This window comes from Puma concolor, chromosome B4 (assembly GCF_028749965.1).
Source record: "Puma concolor isolate L17-30 chromosome B4, mPumCon1.1.hap2, whole genome shotgun sequence".
NCBI classification, from domain to species: Eukaryota; Metazoa; Chordata; class Mammalia; order Carnivora; family Felidae; genus Puma; species Puma concolor.
The window spans coordinates 98383405-98403449 of NC_141673.1; the positions used below are offsets into that span (position 1 = coordinate 98383405).

Sequence of the window (20045 nt, forward strand, 5' to 3'; positions counted from 1 at the left end):
CCAGCTTTCTCATTACCTTTCTGAATCTTCTCATGTTGTCTTATTATATATAATGCCCAGGAGTTCTAGCTATATTTAGTGGGATGAATAAGGAAAAGTCTGTTTCTTTAAGAAATTTAGAACTAGATCTTTAGATTTTTCAGTTTCAAATGAACACTAATTCTCACCTGCCACCCTCCCCCCAGTTTTGTAGAACTAGGTATCTCTGCATTAGATGTACTATTTATTGTCAAGTACTCTTATCTTGGACCACAGTCCCTGACTTTGCTTAGCTGTAGAGATGAATAACCAAAGAGTAACTTATGCAGAATTGAATGTGTCTAAATACTCAAAGAGGCAGCAAATAAAACCTAAGGGCACTAAAACTTCCATTTTGATAACTGAGCAGGAAATAACCTATGCAGAACTAAACCCTCAAAATGCTTCTCAGGATCTTCAAGGGAATGATAAGAACTAACACTGCAAAGGTAAACCATTTAATAGACACAAGAGTATAACTATTCTAGCATGTGCAGTTGGGGTGCCAAGTTATGGGGTAAGCATAGAGAATAAGTTCACATATTTTTCATTTGAGAGGATCAGAGCTTAAAGTTGGAATACGGTATTCTGATTGAAATCTGAGGACTAACTTTGTTCAGGCGTTGTTATACTTCCTCATCTTTACCAACATCTCATGGAGCATTATGCAATGGCATATTTTAAGAGAAGATTACAATGGTGGATATGAGTTTGGAGTCCAAGTTTATATATATGATATCTTTTGCATATGGGTTCTTTTTCTAAACAATTGTGTTCATCCATCTTTTCTCAGTGTTTGATTTTTCTTCCTGCAGATTTACCATCATCTCTGAAGAAGCTCAAGGCTGGGATCCTAGGAATCATCCGCCTTATCTTGATAGCCACTGTGGGTAACTGATAGCTGTTATTCCCTGTAAGTCATTTTTGAAAGATGATAAAGGAACTTTTCACTTTAATGATTGTCAGTGCCTCTAAATATTTCACAATATTACACAATAGAACTTACATTTTAATGTATTTTTTTGGACTAAAAGTATTCTGAATTTTTCCTAGGTATAATAACAGAATGACCATTGAGAAAATCATATATATGAGAATATTATATATATATATATATATATATATATATATATATATATATAATGACTCAAAGACATGCTTTAGGGGACTGAAAGACCTTTGTGAAAAATACAAATTAATTTCTGAGATTGGCTAAAAATTATATTGTAAGGGATGGTGAAGTTTGGTCCTTTGGGCTTTTGAAATATTTTCCCTCCACATCTTCATTTCTTTATTAATTTTTCTTTGAAATATCTATTTTATTTCAGATCATTCTAATCTAAAACAATACATCAAATATCAAACTAAGAAACTAAAATTATTAAGATCTATTTAGATGAGTATTAATTTTTATGAGGACTACTTTAATTTTTTTAGGTACTGTAATACCAGAGCAGAATAATTCTTCCCTGGTAACAAGGATCTATAAACATATACAATGATTTTCAAAGTTCTGATATTAGTAAAGTTTATATTTTGTGTTCATCTTAGGGTAGACAAAATGATAAATTTTTTTGAGGGAATGTAAATTATAAAATTAGGCAATCCATGTTCATAAATACTGATTAGAGAAAACTATTTCCTCTTCACTAACAATGTGAAGAAATATTCATTTAAAATTATTATATCCATTGTTGCCAATTGGCTCAAATTTCTTCCTTCCCATTATAAGTGATAAAAAATTTACTATTCTAAAAATGTGATTTTGTTCAATGACTTTCAGGACAAGAATAGATGGGTATTTTTGTTTATTTCCTTTATATGGACACATAAAGTAGGGGATACGAGACTAACCCTTCTCTGTGAGTGTGTGTGAATGTGTTTTGTTGTATATTACCAGCTTATGAGTGTGCATAGCTATGTTATGTACATGTAATGTTTATAACTATTACAAATAGGTAAATTAATTTTCATTTCAAAAATTCAAACTGTTTTGGATGATAATTTATAATCTTTCCTCAGTGTATCATTGTAGTTATTGTCCAAAAGAGTGGTTAACGTGTCCCAACAATTTTTATTACTTTAATTTTGAAGAAAAAAAACACAACACACATGGAATGAGAGTTTGAAGACCTGTGCTTCTAAGAGCTCTAACCTGCTCTACATCGATGATGAAGAGATAATAGTAAGATTTCAAATGTTTCCAGCATTTTGTTAAAAACTTGTTTCAGTCAATATTATATTTTTGGTGTATATTTGCAGTTTATTATTTAAAAGCCTATTAATATTCCATTATTTGACTTCATGATATTTTATTTATATATTTTTTACTATTGATGCATGTTTGATAATTTCCAGTTCTTCCTTTTTATAGAAAACCATGCTTCTGTAATTTTTTTTTGTCTAAAATAAACTTTGCTATTTAATTGACCAGCCATCAAAGAAACTAAACATGATTACGCAGACTGATGCAAAAGTGAATTGAAGCATGTAATTATGAATCAGATCATGAACAGGACTTCCCCTCTCCAGCAGCCCTGCTCCTGCTTCTTTGTATTCTCTTATCATTCCTCCTCCTCCTTCCTTTTCAACCACTGTCCTGACTTTTTGTCTCTTGGTTTGGTTTTGAACTTCATATACATGGAGTCACGCAGCATGCATTTTTGTTCCTCTTTTCATTCCCGTATGCTATTTCTTGGAATTCACCAATATTATCCCATTTATCTATAGTGTGTTAACTCTTCTAAACTGTGTGAATATAACATTTTAAAATACATTCTGCTGATGTGTCTTGGGAGTGAGGATGTGAGTCTTATGCCCACAAGAATACAAAGGTTTCCTGGGTCTAGTATTTTTATCATGGGATGTCTTTCGCTGGTCCTACCTCTCTCTGGTAGGATTAGTGATTTCCAAGGGCTAAGGGGAGGTAGGATAGGAAACAACTGTTAATCAGTACAGTGTTTCCTTCTGGGGTGATGAAATTTTCTGGAGTTGAATAGTGCTGATGTTTGCAAGCCGTGTGAATATATTAAAATTCATTGATTAATCACTTCAAATGGATGAATGTTATGCTGTGTAAATGAAACCTCAATAAAGCTGTTAAAAATAAACTCCTGAAATTGTGTTTGCATTTAATCTTTAATCTGTAAAGATTAGTCATTTTTACAATATTGCCTCTTCTGATTTGTATCGTGTTAGATCCTTCCATTAAATAGGTTTTCTTTAATTTCTTCCTATTATAGTTTGTATGTTTCTATACTGAAGTCTTACAGAAATATGAGTATTTCAGTTATGCTTTTGTAAATGGCATCCTTATTTTTAAATTTTTAGAAGCTTTTGCTATTGTAAATAGAAATACAATTGAAGTTTACATGTTGGTATTATATAGAACGACTTTACTGATTTTATGTATTAATTCTACCATTTCAAATAAATGTTCTTCTGGGTGTTTTATATACACAAGCTATTTCAGCTGTAAATAATCACAGTTTTATTTCTTCTTTCCAGGTGTAATTATGTATTTTTTTCTTGACTTATTTTAACAGGCTAGGGTTTTATTTCCAATGTTGAATAGAAGATACAGTAAATGTTCTATATGCAGCATTCCTTAAGTTAGGGGTTAATATTTCAATATTTTATCTTCAAGTATGAGGTTTGTTTTAAGGTTTCTTTGTTTAAATCACACTTTTCTCATGTTAAAGCAATTCCATAATATTCCTTTTTTTTCTCACAGATTTTATAATCGGTTACATTTATATTATTTTTCCATCAATTGGAATGATGTTTTCTCTGTATAGTACTTATAAAGTAATTAAATTATTCTTTAAAATATTAAAGTCATCTTACACTTCTGAAATAAAACCACAAGGATAATTCTGTATTGTTATTTTTTAAAAAATCAGTGCATATATTATACTAAACTAGTCACATTTACATAGAAATGTGCCATTTCCAGGGGCGCCTGGGTGGCGCAGTCGGTTAAGCGTCCGACTTCAGCCAGGTCACGATCTCGCGGTCCGTGAGTTCGAGCCCCGCGTCGGGCTCTGGGCTGATGGCTCGGAGCCTGGAGCCTGTTTCCGATTCTGTGTCTCCCTCTCTCTCTGCCCCTCCCCCGTTCATGCTCTGTCTCTCTCTGTCCCCAAAATAAATAAACGTTGGAAAATGTAGGTTTGATCTGGAATAGGGTCCAGAAATCTGCATTTCTCCTATTAAAAAAAAAAAAAAAAAAAAAAAAAAAAGAAATGTGCCATTTCCAGCTTCACAGAAAATTCTCTAACTATAGTTTACTTAAAATAGAAGTCAGTAACCAAAAATCTGAAGATCCTTCTATAGTTTTAAATTTAGTAATATATTCCTAATTAACACGTCAGCCAAAGAAATGAATATTCACAATGAATATTCACTATTTTTATATGAAGTACAAGGAAAACATAACAGCAAAAATCTGTCTTGTGAGATATAATAGTGTATATAAGAATTTTTTTCTTCACCCATTCACAAAGAGATTAGACTGAGTTTTCATTGATAGCTATGTTTTGTTATCAAGGCTATATTGGGAAGCATATCTCTTTCCCTAGAGCCTGAAAGATTTTATATCCATATAGGTAAATCCTCAACTTTCTTTGTGCAAGAGTACTGCTATAATATATATATTACATATATTATTACATATTATTATATATGATTATTCCACATATCATTCCATATATATTATCACATATATTACATATATATTATATTTATATTACATATAAATTTATATTACATATATAATATGCATATGTATATTACATATACATATATATTACATATACATATGTATATGTAATATATTACATGTATTACATACATATTATATTACATATACATGTGTATTTCAGATTACTATATATATTATTATATATATTATTATTACATATATTATTACATATATATTATCACATTCATATTATTACATGTTACATATATTTATATTACATATAAATTTATATTACATATAAAATGTACATATGTACACTACATATACATATCTATATTATATATAAATATAATATACATGTAATATATATAAATATTTAATTGAAGTATAGTTGACATATATTAGTTTCAGGTGTTTGATATAGTGATTTGACAATTCTGTATATTACTCAATGCTCATGATGATAAGTGTAGTTACTCTCTGTCACCATACAAAGTTATTACAACATTATTGACTATATTCTCTATGCTGTACTTTTCATCCCTGTGACTTATTTATTTTGTAACTGGAATTTCTGTACCCCTTAATCTTCTTTACCTATTTTGTCCTATCCACCCCCACCAAGCAACCACCAGCTTGTTCTGTGCATTTCTGATTTCTTTTTGGTTGTACAACTGTTTTATTTTAGATTCCACATCTAAGTAAAATGTATGGTGTGTTTGTCTTACTCTGACCTATTTCACTTAGCATAATATCCTCTAGGTGTATTGATGTTGTTGTAAATGGCAAGATTATATAATATATATATATTTATATATGTAAAGGCTATATATATATATGTATGTAAATGTTTTATATATATATATGTAAAGGTTATATATATATTAAAGATTATATATATGTAAAGATTATACGTGTATATATACATTATATAAAGATTATATATATGTAAAGATTATATGTGTATATATACATTATATAAAGATTATATGTGTATATATATAAAGATTATATATATGTAAAGATTATATGTGTATATATAATCTTTACATATATATAATATATATAATCTTTACATATATAATACATATAGTATATTATATATAATATAATACTATAATAATCTTTATATATATATAACATTTTCTTTATCTATTCATCTATTTTAGACATCTATACTGCCTCCATATTTAGGCTATTGTAAATGATGCCACAATAAACATACAGGTGCTTATATCTTTGGAATAAAGGTTTTCATTTTTTTTGGATAAATAACCAGAAGAAGAATTTCTGGGTGTTACAGCATTTCTATCTTTAATTTTTTGAGGAACTGCATATTGTTTTCCATAGTGGCTGCAACAATATGATTATGTTATATTTTTAAGTGTCATTATTCACTACTAATGCCATCTGAGTTTACAGATTTTTTTTGTATGAAGGTTTATATAATGAATTCAGTTACTTTAATACATGTTTCAAATTAAAGAACAAGACAACATCTCAGAAAAAGATCAAAATGAAGTGGAGGTAAACAATCTACCTGATAAGAAGTTCAAAGTAATGGTGAAAGAGATGCTCACCAAGCTCTGGAGAAGAAAAGATGAGCACAGTCAAATTTCAAAAAAAAAAATGGAACATATAAAAAAATCAATCAGAACTGAAGTGTATGATAACTAAAACTTAAAAATACACTAGAAGGAATCAACAGAAAATTAGGTGATGTAGAAGAAGGGATCAGTGATCTGGAAGATGGGGTAGTGGAAATCATAGAAGCAGAAGAATTTTTAAAAATGAGAATAAGAAAATTCTGGACAACATCAAGTTTACTAATATTTGCATTGCAAGAATCCCAGAAGAAGAAAATAGAAAAAGCAAAAGCACTTACTTGAATAAATAATAGCAGAAAACTATACTGACTTGGGGAGGCAAACAGATATCTGGGTCTAAGAAGCACAGAAAACTCCAAACAAGATGAATGCAAAGTGGTCCACAACAAGACACATACTAACTAAAATGGCAAAAATTAAATACAGAGAATCTTAAAATCTGAAAGAGAAAATTAACTAGTTATATACAGGAGAAGCCCCATAAAACTGTCAGCTGAATTTTCAGCAGAAACTTTATAGGTCAGAAAGAATTGGCATTGTATACTCAAAATGCTGAAAAGGAAAAGCCTAAACCAAGAATTCTCCACTGGCAAGATTATTCAGATTTGAGAAATAAAAGGTTTCACAGACCAACAAAAGTTGAAAGAGTTCATGACATCTAAACTGGACTTACAAGAATGTTAAAAAAACTTTTTAAGGAAAAAGAAAAAGTCATAAATAGAAGTGTGAAAGTTATAAAAGAAGAAATCTCACTGGCAAAAACCAAGCATATATTAAAGGTCATGGATCAACCACTTATAAAGCTAATATGAAGATTAAAAGGCCAAAGTGGAAATATCAACTAAACATAATTGTTTAAATGACACACAATGTAAAAAGAAGTAATACATTGTGTCAAAAGCACAAACTATGTTGGGGGAGGGTAGAAAAAATGTAATGCTTACAGAATGTGTTTGAACCTAAGCAACTATTAACTTAAAATAGACTGTTATGTACATGTGTTATATCTATGAAACTTACTGGAACCACAAACCAAAATCTTACTATAGTCACACACACAAAATACAGAAAGGAGTCAGAACATAACACTAAAGAAAGTCATCAAAACACAAGAGAAGAAAGCAAAACACAACACACCCTCAAACCAAAAAATAAACAAGCAAACAAACAAACAAACAAAAAAAAAAACAGAAAAAAAGTACAAAACAACCAGGAAACAATTAACAAAATGGCAGTAAGTTCATACCTATCAATAATTACTTTAAATGTAAATGAACTAAATGCTTCAATCAAAGGACTGAATAGTGACTGACTGGATAAGAAACAAAACCCATCTATATGCCCTCTACAAGAAACTCATTTCAGACCTAAAGACACATACTGACTAACAGAGAAAAGATGGAAAAAAATATCCCATTTCACATGGAAATAAAAAGAAAGGTAGGGTAGCAGTACCTATATCAGACAAAATAGATTTTAAACAAAACTGTAACAAGAAAGGAAGAAGGGCATTACATAATGATAAAGGGAAAAATCCAACCGGAGGATAGAACAATTGTAAATATATATGCAGTCAACATAGGAGTACCTAAACAAATAAAGCAAATATTAAGAGACACAGGGGAGAAATTGACAGTAATGAAGTAATAGTAGGAGACACTAACACCTCTCTTGAATCAGTAGGTAGACTATCAAAACAGAAAATCAATAAGGAAAGAGAGGCACATTAGACTAGATGAACTTAATACATATGTACAGAACATTACATCCCAAATCAGCAGAGTGCACATTCTTTTTAAGTGCACTTGGAACATTTTGCAGAATAGATTTCATGTCAGGTCACAGAACAAGTCTCATTAAATTAAAGAAGACTGAAATCATATCATGCATCTTTTCTGAGCATCAAGGTATGAATCGAGAAATCAATTACAAGAAAAAAATTTGCTAAAACTCAAACATGTGGAGGCTAAACAACATGTTACTAACCAAAAAATGGTTCGATGAAGAAATCAATGAGAAAATAAAAAATTCCTGGAGAAAAATGGAAAGTAAATAATAATGTCTCAAAATCTCTGAGACACATCTAAATCAGTTTAAAGAGAAAAGTTAACAATGATACAGGCCTATCTCAATAAATAAGAAAAAATCTAAAATAAACAGTCTATCTTTATATCTAAGGGAATTAGGAAAAGATATCTATCTATTTATATATGTACATACACACATATCTATTAAATATACTAGAAGGAAATATATGAAAAAGTAATATATGAAGAAGATGAGAATGGAAATAATTGAAACATAGACTATAAACACCACAGAGATGATCAAGGAAACTAAGAGCTACTTCTTTGGAAAAATATAGAAAATTAGAAAATCTTTAGCTAGAATCATCAAGAAAAAAAGAGTGAGGGCCCAAATAAATACATTCACAAAAATGAAAGGGATAAATTACAACAGACACCTGACAAATACAGAATATCATGAGAGACTTAGGGTGAACAATTATATGCCAACAAACTGGATAACCTAGAAGAAGAAGATAACTTTCCAGAAATATACGATCTTTCAGAACAGAATCAGGAAGAAAAATAAAATCTGAAAAACAATCTGAAAAAAGTAAAGAAATTGAATTACTAATCAAACGACTCCCAACAAACACATATCCAGGACCAGATGGTTTCACAGGTGAATTCTACCAAACTTTTAACAAAGAATTAATACCTATTCTTCTCAAATTAGTTCTAAAATTGAAAACAAAGGAAAGCTTCCAAATTCATTCTGTGTGGCCAACGTTTCCCTGATATCAAAACTAGATAAGGACACCAAATTCAAAAATATAATATGTTCATATTCCCAGTGAACATGCAAAAATCCTCACCAACATATTAGCAAACTGAATTAAACAACACATTAAAAGGATCACACACCATGATCAGGTGGGATTTATTACATGTATGCAAGGATGGTTTGATAACTGCAAATCAATCAACTTGATACATCACATTAACTACATGAAAGATTAAAATCATATGATCATATGATTAAGATAAAGCACTTGACAAAATTCAACATCTGTTTATGGTAAAAACTACAAAGAAAGTGTATAGAGAGGGAATGTACATCCACATAATAAAGGCCAGATATTACAAGCCCACAACTAACATCATTCTCAACAGTGAAACGCCAGAAACTTTTGCTTTAAGACCAAGATAAAGACAAGATACCTATTCTTATCATTTTTTATTCAACACAGTACTATAGGTCCTAGCCACAATAATCTGAAAAAACAAAAAAAATAAATAAATAAAATTTATAAGGAAAAAGTAAAACTGTCACCATTTGCAGATGGCATGATACTGTAGGTAGAAAAATCTAAGGACTCTACTAAATAACTATTAGAACTAATAAATGAAATCAGTTAAGTTGGAAGATACAAAATTTAAATGTAGAAATCTGTTGCATTTCTACACACTAATAACAAACTATCAAAAAGTGAAATTAAGAAAACAATGCCATTTGTAATTGCATCTACAAGAATAAAATACCTAGGAATAAATTAAGTAAGCACAATAAAGCCTTATATCTGAAATAAGACATTGATAAAAGAAATTAGAAGATGACATAAATAAATGGGAAGATATACTGTATTTATGGCAGGATGAATTAATATTGTGACTATATCCATGCTCCCAAAACAACCTACAGATTCAATGCAATCTTTATCAAAATGCCAATAGAATTTTTCCAAGAACTAGAATAAATTATCCTAAAATTGTTTGGAACTACAAAAGACTCAATATCCAAAGCCATCTTTAGAAACAAGAACAAAACTGAAGATATTATTTTCTTACATTTCAAACTATACTAAAAAGCTATAGTAATCAAAATAATATGGTACTGGTACAACGATAGACTTATATAAATCAATGGAACACAATGGAAAGCCCAGAAAGAAACATGTACTTATATGGTAAATTAATATGACAAAGGATGCAAAAATATACAATGGGTTAAAGACCATCTTCAATAAATGGTGTTGAAAAAATTGGACAACTACATGCAAACAAACAAACAAACAGAATCTGGACAACTTTCTTACACTGTATATAAAAATAAACTCAAAACTTAAAGACTTGAAGCCATAAAACACAAAAAAGGAAAACCCAGTAAATTCTTGTACATAGGTCTTAAACTATTTTTTGGATCTGTCTTCTCAGGCAAAGGCAACAAAAACAAAAATAAACAAGTGGGGATATATATATATATATATATATATATGTATATATATCAAATTAAAAATCTTTCACACAGCAAAGGAAATCATAAACAAAAAAGCGCAACCTACTGGTGGCACATGATACTTGCAAATGATATATCCACAAGGGATTAATATTCAAAATACACAAAGATTTCTTACAACTCAACCCCCCTCCCCAAACCCCCAAACAATTAAAAGATGGACAGAGAAACTGAATAAACATTCTTTCAAAGAAGATGTATAGTGGTCAACAGACACATTAAAAGATACTCCACATCTCTAATCATCAGGGAAATGCAATTCAGAACCGCAATGAGATATCACCTCACACTTGTTAAAATAGATAGAATCAAAATGACAATAAATAACAAGTGCGGGTGAGGATGTAGACAAAGACCCCTCATGTGTTGCTGGTGGGAATGTAAATTACTGTAGCCAGATGAGAAACGAATATGGAGGTTACTTAAAAAATTAAAAGTAAAAACACTTTAAGATACAAAAATTCCACTTCCAGGTGTTTTTCTGAATAAAATGAAACCATTAACTGAGGAGTTGTAGGCACCCTATTTTTACTGTGGCATTATTTAAAATACCCAGGATATGTCAGACCAAGAAAGACAAACACTGTGTGATTTTACATATATATGGAATAGAAAAAGGAAAGCAAAGCAAAACAAAACAAAACAAAAACAGAAACGAGAAACCAACTCATGCATATAGAGACCAAAGTGCTAACTGCCACAGGGGAGGGGAGAGGAGTGATGGGTGATATAAGTGAAACGAATTAAGTGGTACAAGCACTCAGTTAAAAATAAATAAGTCACAGGAGGAAGGAGGAAGTTGGTGGCAGAATAAAAGGAACTTAGGCTTGTCTTGTTCCAAAAACACAACTAGATAACTATCAGATCATCCTAAATATCCCAGCAAGTGACCTAAAAACTGACAGAACAAACTCAACAACTAAAGGGACAGAAGAGGCCGCATCAAAGAAAGAAGGAAGTGCAGAGATGTGGTTTAGGGAAGAAAGGGATCATGAGTGCTGTGGAGGGAAGGGAGCCATGGTCACGGATAAAGGTGAGAGACAGGTGCACACAGGAACACAAAAAGAACCTTTCCCCAAGGCCATGGCTTGGAAAACAAGAGGCTGGATTTCATGAGTTTTTGCAACTATAGGGCTTAATGTCTGGAGTTTTAAGGGTCCATGAGCTTGACTAGGATAGAGCCCTGAAGGCACCACCCTGCTCCTGGAGAGAAGGCAAGCAAACAACATGGGGGCAGATGACATGGAAATAGCAATCTGAAGAACACCCGGGGCACACGCGGGGGTGATTATTCACTCTTATCGGAGCACACCCCTGAGAGGCAGTGTTGACTGAAATGCCTCTCCTTGCAAAAAGGAGGGGGCTTATGCCATTTCCCTCTCCTGTATCTAGCATAAACACCCACCCACCTGCAGGAAGCATTGCAGTGAAACACTGGCTGCCTAACTTGTTTACACCAAGCCCATCACCCCTGCGTCCTGGCAGGACTGGCCTTTTCAGTCAAGTTTATGTCAGTCCCAGAGTGGTGGACCCCTCCCCTAAAGACCAGCACAAACCTCTGCCCACACCTCTGACCAGAGAGTTCTTCAGGGTCTCAATTCTGGTGGAGTTTGTGTTGAAAGAAAGAGAGAAAGAGAGACAGAGAGAGAGAGGTAGGAAGGAAGGAAGGAAGGAAGGAAGGAAGGAAGGAAGGAAGGAAGGAAGGAAGGAAGGGTGGAGGGAGGGAGGGAGGAAGGAGGGAGGGAGGGAGGTAGGAGGGAGAGAGGGAGGGAGAAAGGAGGCAGGGAGGGAGGAAGGAGGGAAGAAATGTCTTATACTTTGAGAATAATAGGTATTAACTCCTCTTTAAATATTTGATAGAGTTCACCTGCGAATCCATCTGGCCCTAAAATTTTGTTTGTTGGGAGTTTTTTGATTACTGATGATTTTTGTTGCTGGTTACCCATCTGTTCAAGTTTTCTATTTCTTCCTGATTCAGTTCTAGGAGTTTATATGTTTCTAGGAATTTATCCATTTCTTCCCGGTTGTCCGATTTGTTGGTTCATAGTTTTTCATAATCTCTTATAATTGTATTTCTGTGCTGTCGGTTGTTATTTCTCCTTTCTCATTTGTGATTTTATTTATTTGAGTCCTTTATCTTTTCTTTATGATAAGTTCCTGGGTGGCTCAGACGGTTGAGTACACACACACACACACACACACACACACACACGTGTGCGCGCGCGTAAGCACACACGATGGAATATCATTCAATCAAAAAGAATGAAATCTTGCCATTTGCAACAATGTTGATGGAGCTACAGTGTATTATGCTAAGCAAAATAAGTCATCCAGAGAAAGGCAAATACCATATGATTTCACTCATAGGTGGAAATTAAATAAAACAAATAGTAAAGGGAAGAGGGTGGGGAGAGGGGCAAAGCAAGAAACAGGCTCTCAACTATGGAGAACAAACTGATGGTTGCCGGAGGGGAGATGTGTGGGAGGATGGGTTAAATAGATGATGGGGATTAAGGAGTGCACTTGTGACGAGCACCGGGTGTTGCACGGAAGTGTTGAATCCCTATATTGTACACCTAAAACTAATGTTACACTGTTTGTTAACTAACTGGAATTTAAATAAACACTTAAAAAATAAGTAAGTCACCGGGGTATTAATTACAGCGTAGGGAATATAGTCAATAATATTTTTATAACTTAGTGTGCTGACAAATGGTCATAAGATTTATAAGGGTGAACATTTCATTCTGTGTAGAGTTTGACTCACTGTGTTATACACTGGAACTAATACAATATTGTATGTCAACTATGCATCATTAACAGATAAAATTATCCCCCACTGTTGCAAAGGAAAAACTACAGACCAGTAGAAACCTACATGTAAAAATCCTTGTTTACAAGTACTTTTTGGGAGCACCCAGGTGGCTCAGTTGGTTAAGCGGCCAACTCTTGATTTCAGGTCGGGTCATGATGTCACATTTTTTTTTTTAACATTTATTGTTGAGAGACAGAGTGTGTGCAGGGAAGGGGAAGAGAGAGAGGAAGACACCGAATCTGAAGGAAGTTCCAGGCTCTGGGTTGTCAGCACAGAGCCCGATGTGGGGCTTGAGATCACAAACTGTAAGATCGTGACCTGAGCCGAAGTCAGACACTCAACCGACTGAGCCACCCAGGTGCCCCCATGATGTCACGTTTCATGAGTTCAAGCCCCGTGTCAGGCTTGGTGCAGACAGCACAGAGCCTGCTTGGTCTTCTCTCTCTACCTCTCTGTCTCTACCTGCTTGTGCTGTCTCTGTCGCTCTCTCAAAAATAAATAAATAAACATTTTTTAAAAAGTACTTTTTCTGCCCTCACTGAATTTTTAAAAATCACCTTCATTTTTCCCCTATGGAATTAGACTCAGGCTTTTGTCAATGAGAACAAATATATTGATTAAAATACAGACAACTGGTTATCATGAGAGGATGAATCAATGAATAATATGAATAATTATTTAATGTTTCAATTTCTGCCATGGTGTTATTGTTCAATATTGTTTGATATTTTCTCCTTTCCAGAAATTTCTCATTTTCCGCAGAAACCTAATAACTCATTTATGCATGACAAAATTGAATGAAGGTATCTTAAAACTTAGGGCAGAAAAATTGAGAAGAAAAGTTTGGAAATTAATGACTTTGTGACAGTGACAAGAAAGCTGAAAATATAGCAAGTCTTCAGAATTAGTACCAAATAACATTAAATACTTGTTATGGGGATGATGGTTTTAGAATATTTTCAGTATAATAGAAATGACATAGCAAGGGCATAAGAGAAAGAAGTATGTAATATTTAGCAACTTTGTCTAAAATGTAAACATCTAAGGTATTTCTCACAAGGCCTAAGTCCTCAGTGTTTGTGATTCAGATGGAAGCAACTGAACAGCCTGGGTGGTCAAGTTTCTGATCCCAATATCTTGTGGAACCTAAACATTTCTCAAGGGCATTTGCCAATGGACAAATTAAACGACACAATACAGGCTGCAAGTCTCTGCATTCTGGAGGCGTGTGATAATATAAATGGGCTTCAAAATAGCCCAAGGGTAAGAATTTCCTGTTCAAATTTGAAGTGACACATTGATGAGAAATCTACTTTTTCCATTATTGCCTCCTTCTGAGGTCACACAGGGCCAGGAGGCTGTGAAAACCACAGATATCATCTGTTTACAAGAGTAACCTGGTTCCCTCTGGAAGATGCATGAGTGTCTGGGCCACAGAAGTCATGTGTCACTACTGTCCTGTCTCTTTACTCCGTCACCCCAGTGAGTGGGAGATTATAAATGCTGGTGGGATGCATCTGAGGCACAGCTAATATACAATGAAATCACAGAGAACATTGGTATCTGTATTCCAACAATTCAGGGTAACAAACAAGAATGAATATGAAATACATTGGAGAGTTTTTAAAAATATTTAATCTTGCCTGTGGAGAAGTAATCATGTACACACACAGACGCATATAATTGGGTTTGTAAGTTAATATAATGTCGAGTGAAATCCCATAAGCATCATGCCAAGAAACACTTAATTTTGAATTTGTCATCAGTATAGATATAATTACATGTATGATTTGATATTTAGCCCAGCCTTTAAAAATAGATTCTTAAAGTGAATTCATCGCATCGTGAGAGTCAAACATTACACACTTACTTAGGTAAATGAAAGCAGTTTGGTTTTCATAAAAAGCAGGATGAGCTACCTTCCGTAAAATGCTAATTTAAACTTAACTGTAAACAATCAAAAGACCTTTTAAAAATTAACCAAAACTCAAAAAAAAAAAAAAAAGAATCCATACTGAAAGGCACTACTGTGTAATGAATAATGTTTTATGCTCTAACAAATCAGTAGTTATAATGTGACTATGGTGTTAAAAATACTTAAAATAATTAATATTGAGAGTTTATAAAAGTCAGATTGAATAGTGAATGCTTTATATGTGTTATATTTTTACATATTTTGCTCCAAGTTTACATTAGTAAACTAGGTAGTTAGACACAAAGTAACTTTTTAAAGGTCATACTTTGTAAATTTGAGAGACAGAAGTAGGTCCAGATCTCACTGACTACAGAGCTCATTGGCTGAACTATTAATTTACATTTAATTTCTGTTTATTACACTTGCTTACACAACTAAAACTACCCTCACAACTTTTAACATTCACAAATCTTTCTGGAAGTTTGTACCAAAACAGTTTTTCCACAAATGATCTATACTTTTGTAATTTTATCATTTTATGGTTACACATATTACAATTAATGGCAGTTTCTGGTGTTAAAAAAGTTCTTTAAGAAAGTCATTTTTTAAAATTTTGTTTTCAGTATTGTTCAAGTTTTGGATAAGTTTAGTGTGTCACATTAACAGTTTTGAACATATACGTTTTTTCTTTTAAAATTTAATAATTTCTCAGAACTCCACAATAACCCAAAAGATCATTTGATAATAACACATCACCTTTTAATAAATAAGTATGTCACCAAATAAAAGTAATTTATTACAGGATAGTTCTATATGTGTTAAAACACAATTCCCCAATCAGAATACTCAACTTTTAACCAATAATGGATTTAAAACTTGTCAAAAACATTGGTGCAACATTTTCTTTCTAACGCAGCATTTTAGTTTTAACCCGGTTATTCTAATAGTGTTGAAATGTTTCTGTGGAATCTGGCCTTATATTAATGAGGACAGTGTTATTCATGAATTCCTTTCTTCTTCACTAATCTATTGCTTTACGTTTTTCCAACCAATACTACTGTGTCAAACATAGAATGTCAGAGTAAAACCCATTTATTCTATCATGACACACTCCTTTAAAGCTCTTAGGAAATTAGTACCAGATTTCACATTGTTCAACTGCAAAAGAGTAGTGTCACTTACCCCGCACTCCACCCCGTGTGAGCAATCTTGTCCTTACATTACATACACTATTTATCAAGACCTTCAGTACAGTTTCATACAGCACTGTGCCTGTCACGACTCAGCTGCAGACATGAATAGCCAAGAAGTTACTTATGCAGAACTTAATCTGATGAAAGACTCAAAGAGACAGCAAATGAAACCCAAGGGCACTAATATTTCCATTTCAGTAACTGAGCAGGAACTGCTCTATGCAGAATTAAATCTTCAAAATGCTTCTCAGGATCTTCAAGGGAATGACAAGAACTATCACTGCAAAGGTAAAACATTTAATATGCACACAGTATAACTGTTCTAGGATGTGCAGTTAAGGTGCAGGGGTGTAGAGAATGAGCCGGGAATGAGCTCATAGTTTTCATTTGTGAATATCAGAGCTTGGAGTTGGATAATGGTATTCTAATTGAAATCTAAAGACTAAATTTACTCAGCTATTGTAATTTGTAGTCTTTGACCAAAAGCTCATGGAGTATTACCTTTACTTAAAATGCAATCGTATATTCTGGGAAAAGATTACCATGATAGATATGGGCTTGGGGTCCAAGTGTTTATTTGTGACTCCCTGTGCATCTGTAGTTCTCTTATATGTAACTTTCCTAAATAATTATTTCCTTCCATCCTTTCTCAGTGTTTTCATTTCTCTTCTAAATATTTACTATTATTTCCAGGGAAGCTCATTGCTAGGATCCTGGGAATCATCTGCCTTGTCTTGATGTCCACTGTGGTAACAATAGTAGTTGTTACCTGTAAGTGTTTGAATGACTATTTGGGAACTTTTCATTTTAATGACTGTCAGTGCCTCAAAATGTCTCCTACTATTATGGAATAGAATTTCCATTTTAATGCATATGTGCTCTAAATGTGCAATGGTTATTCTGAATTTGTCAAAAATATAAAAGAATAATTGCAGACAGCATTACACATGTGTTCAGATGTCATTACTCAAAGAGATGATCTAGGAGAAATGTTGTTGAGAAATACAAATTAATTCTTGAGATCGATTATGCCAAATACTGTAAGAGATGGTGAGGTTTGGGTTTGTAGGCTTTCGAAATATTTTCTCCCTAATCATGACTTTATTAATATTGCTTAGTAATATAAATTTTATTACAGTTTTCTAATTCTAAACAATACAGAAAGTTTTAAATTGAGAAACTCAAATCATTACGATGTATTTGGTTTAATATTAAATTTTTATGAGGCTTCATTTAATTTTTTCAGCTACTGAAATACCAGAGCAGAAAAATTTGTCCCTGACAACAAAGATCCAGAAAGGTACAAAGTGATTTTCAAAATTCTAATATTAACATAGTTTCTATTTTATCTCTACCTTTGGCTGGGCAACAATGGTACTGGAGTTTTTGGAGGAAAATTAATTACAAAACTGGGTAATAATGGTTCAGAAATGATGATTATACGAGAGTATTATTTCTTAAGCAACAATATGAAGAGATACTCATTTAAAATTGCCATACCCATTGTTACCAATTTCCTCAATTTTCTTCTGGTATAACATGATGAGACATAAATCATTTTACTATTCTAAAAAAGTGGCTTTGTTCAGTGATCTCAGGGCATGCTGAGATAGATATTTTTGTGTGTTTGCTTTATATGGACACATAAGTTAGGGAATGAGAAGCTGACCATTCTCTCTGTGTGTACGTGAGCATATTTTGTTTTATTTGTATGGGCCTGTGAGGGTGCACAAATATGTACGCATGTATATCCATATACAAGTATGTAAATTTACTAGAATTTGTTAGTGTTCAAAATGCTTTTGGGTAATGAACAAATCAGGAGACTATAGATGCTGGAGAGGATGTGGAGAAACGGGAACCCTCTTGCACTGTTGGTGGGAATGCAAATTGGTGCAGCCACTCTGGAAAGCAGTGTGGAGGTTCCTCGGAAAATTAAAAATAGACCTACCCTATGACCCAGCAATAGCACTGCTAGGAATTTACCCAAGGGATACCGGAGTGCTGATGCATAGGGGCACTTGTACCCCAATGTTTATAGCAGCACTCTCAACAATAGCCAAATTATGGAAAGAGCCTAAATGCCCATCAACTGATGAATGGATAAAGAAATTGTGGTTTATATACACAATGGAGTACTACATGGCAATGAGAAAGAACGAAATATGGCCCTTTGTAGCAACGTGGATGGAACTGGAGAGTGTGATGCTAAGTGAAATAAGCCATACAGAGAAAGACAGATACCATATGGTTTCACTCTTATGTGGATCCTGAGAAACTTAACAGAAACCCATGGGGGAGGGGAAGGAAAAAAAAAAAGAGGTTAGAGTGGGAGAGAGCCAAAGCTTAAGAGACTGTTAAAAACTGAGAACAAACTGAGGGTTGATGGGGGGTGGGAGGGAGGGGAGGGTGGGTGATGGGTATTGAGGAGGGCACCTTTTGGGATGAGCACTGGGTGTTGTATGGAAACCAATTTGACAATAAATTTCATATATTGAAAAAAAAACTTAAAAAAAATGTTTTTGGGTAATATCTCATAATCTTTCTCCAGCACATCACTGTGGTTGTCCAAAAGAGTGGTTTGTGTATTCCAACAACTGCTATTACATTAGCACTGAGAGAAAATCATGGAATGAGAGTTTTATGTCCTGTGCTTCTAAGAACTCTAACCTGCTGTACATAGATGATGAAGAAGAAATGGTAAGATTTCAAATATTTCCAGATTTTATTAATAGCTTGTCAGTTAATAGAATATTTGTAGAGTTCATTCATAGGTTTGTACATATTTATAGTTTATTTCAAAGTCTGTTAATATTACCTAGTTTGACACTATGATATTTTATTTATATTTTTATATTTTAAGGTACACTTGATAATTTCCACTTCTTGCTTTTCATAGAAAATTGTGCTTCTATAAATGCTCTTTTGGCAGAAATAAACTTTGCTATTTAATTTTACCACACATCAGGCCTTTGTCAGCCCTGCCAATTTCAATATTATGAAATATCTTCGCTTATTTTTGGACTTTATGTCAATGGAATCATGCGGTATGAATTTTTATATGTGTTTCCCTTCGCCCTCATGTATGTGTAATCCATCTATGCTATCGCATTTGTCTATAGTTTGTGAATTTTCACTGCTGTCTTATATGAATATTGTGGGGGGCCGGGCCCCGGTGCCAGCTTGAGACTGGGTGGAGCAACGTTCCCTGTTGACTTAGCCAACCCGGTGGTTCCCCCTCCCATTCCCCCACTTTCAAGGGCATACGAAAGCCTTGTCAAGGCTGAGAAAGTTAATTCCTGAAGCCTGTGGTCTGCAGGTGTTGGCAGTAATGCTACCTCCCTTCTTCTACCCCGAGTCAGATAGACACAAACATGGGAACTGTGTTTTGCTAGCCATCTTATCAACAAGGTCTTGTGACCCGTTCAGAAAGTTCACAAGGTACACAGAACTAAATGTTTTGGCTGGCAGCGATTATGTGAAACCTGATTATTCT

At 33.3% G+C, this 20045-nt stretch overlaps 1 protein-coding gene and 1 pseudogene across 2 annotated transcripts in view; both read left to right on the forward strand.

The window, feature by feature from the left end:
* The first annotated feature begins 280 nt into the window (after positions 1–280).
* Positions 281–3760, forward strand: LOC112867875 (NKG2-A/NKG2-B type II integral membrane protein-like; annotated as a pseudogene).
* Positions 3761–16561: 12801 nt separating this feature from the next.
* The window catches only part of LOC112867229 (NKG2-A/NKG2-B type II integral membrane protein-like), a 28923-nt gene continuing 25439 nt past the window's right edge, over positions 16562–20045 (forward strand). Inside the window, exons 1-4 of one of the 2 annotated variants that reach the window (XM_025930137.2) lie at positions 16562–16837; positions 17243–17320; positions 17796–17849; positions 19101–19249. In XM_025930137.2, coding sequence (XP_025785922.1) covers positions 16651–16837; positions 17243–17320; positions 17796–17849; positions 19101–19249 — 468 coding nt within the window. In that variant the 5' untranslated portion in view covers positions 16562–16650. The remainder of the gene's footprint in view (positions 16838–17242; positions 17321–17795; positions 17850–19100; positions 19250–20045) is intronic. The other variant, XM_086714087.1, reaches the window with a different exon arrangement.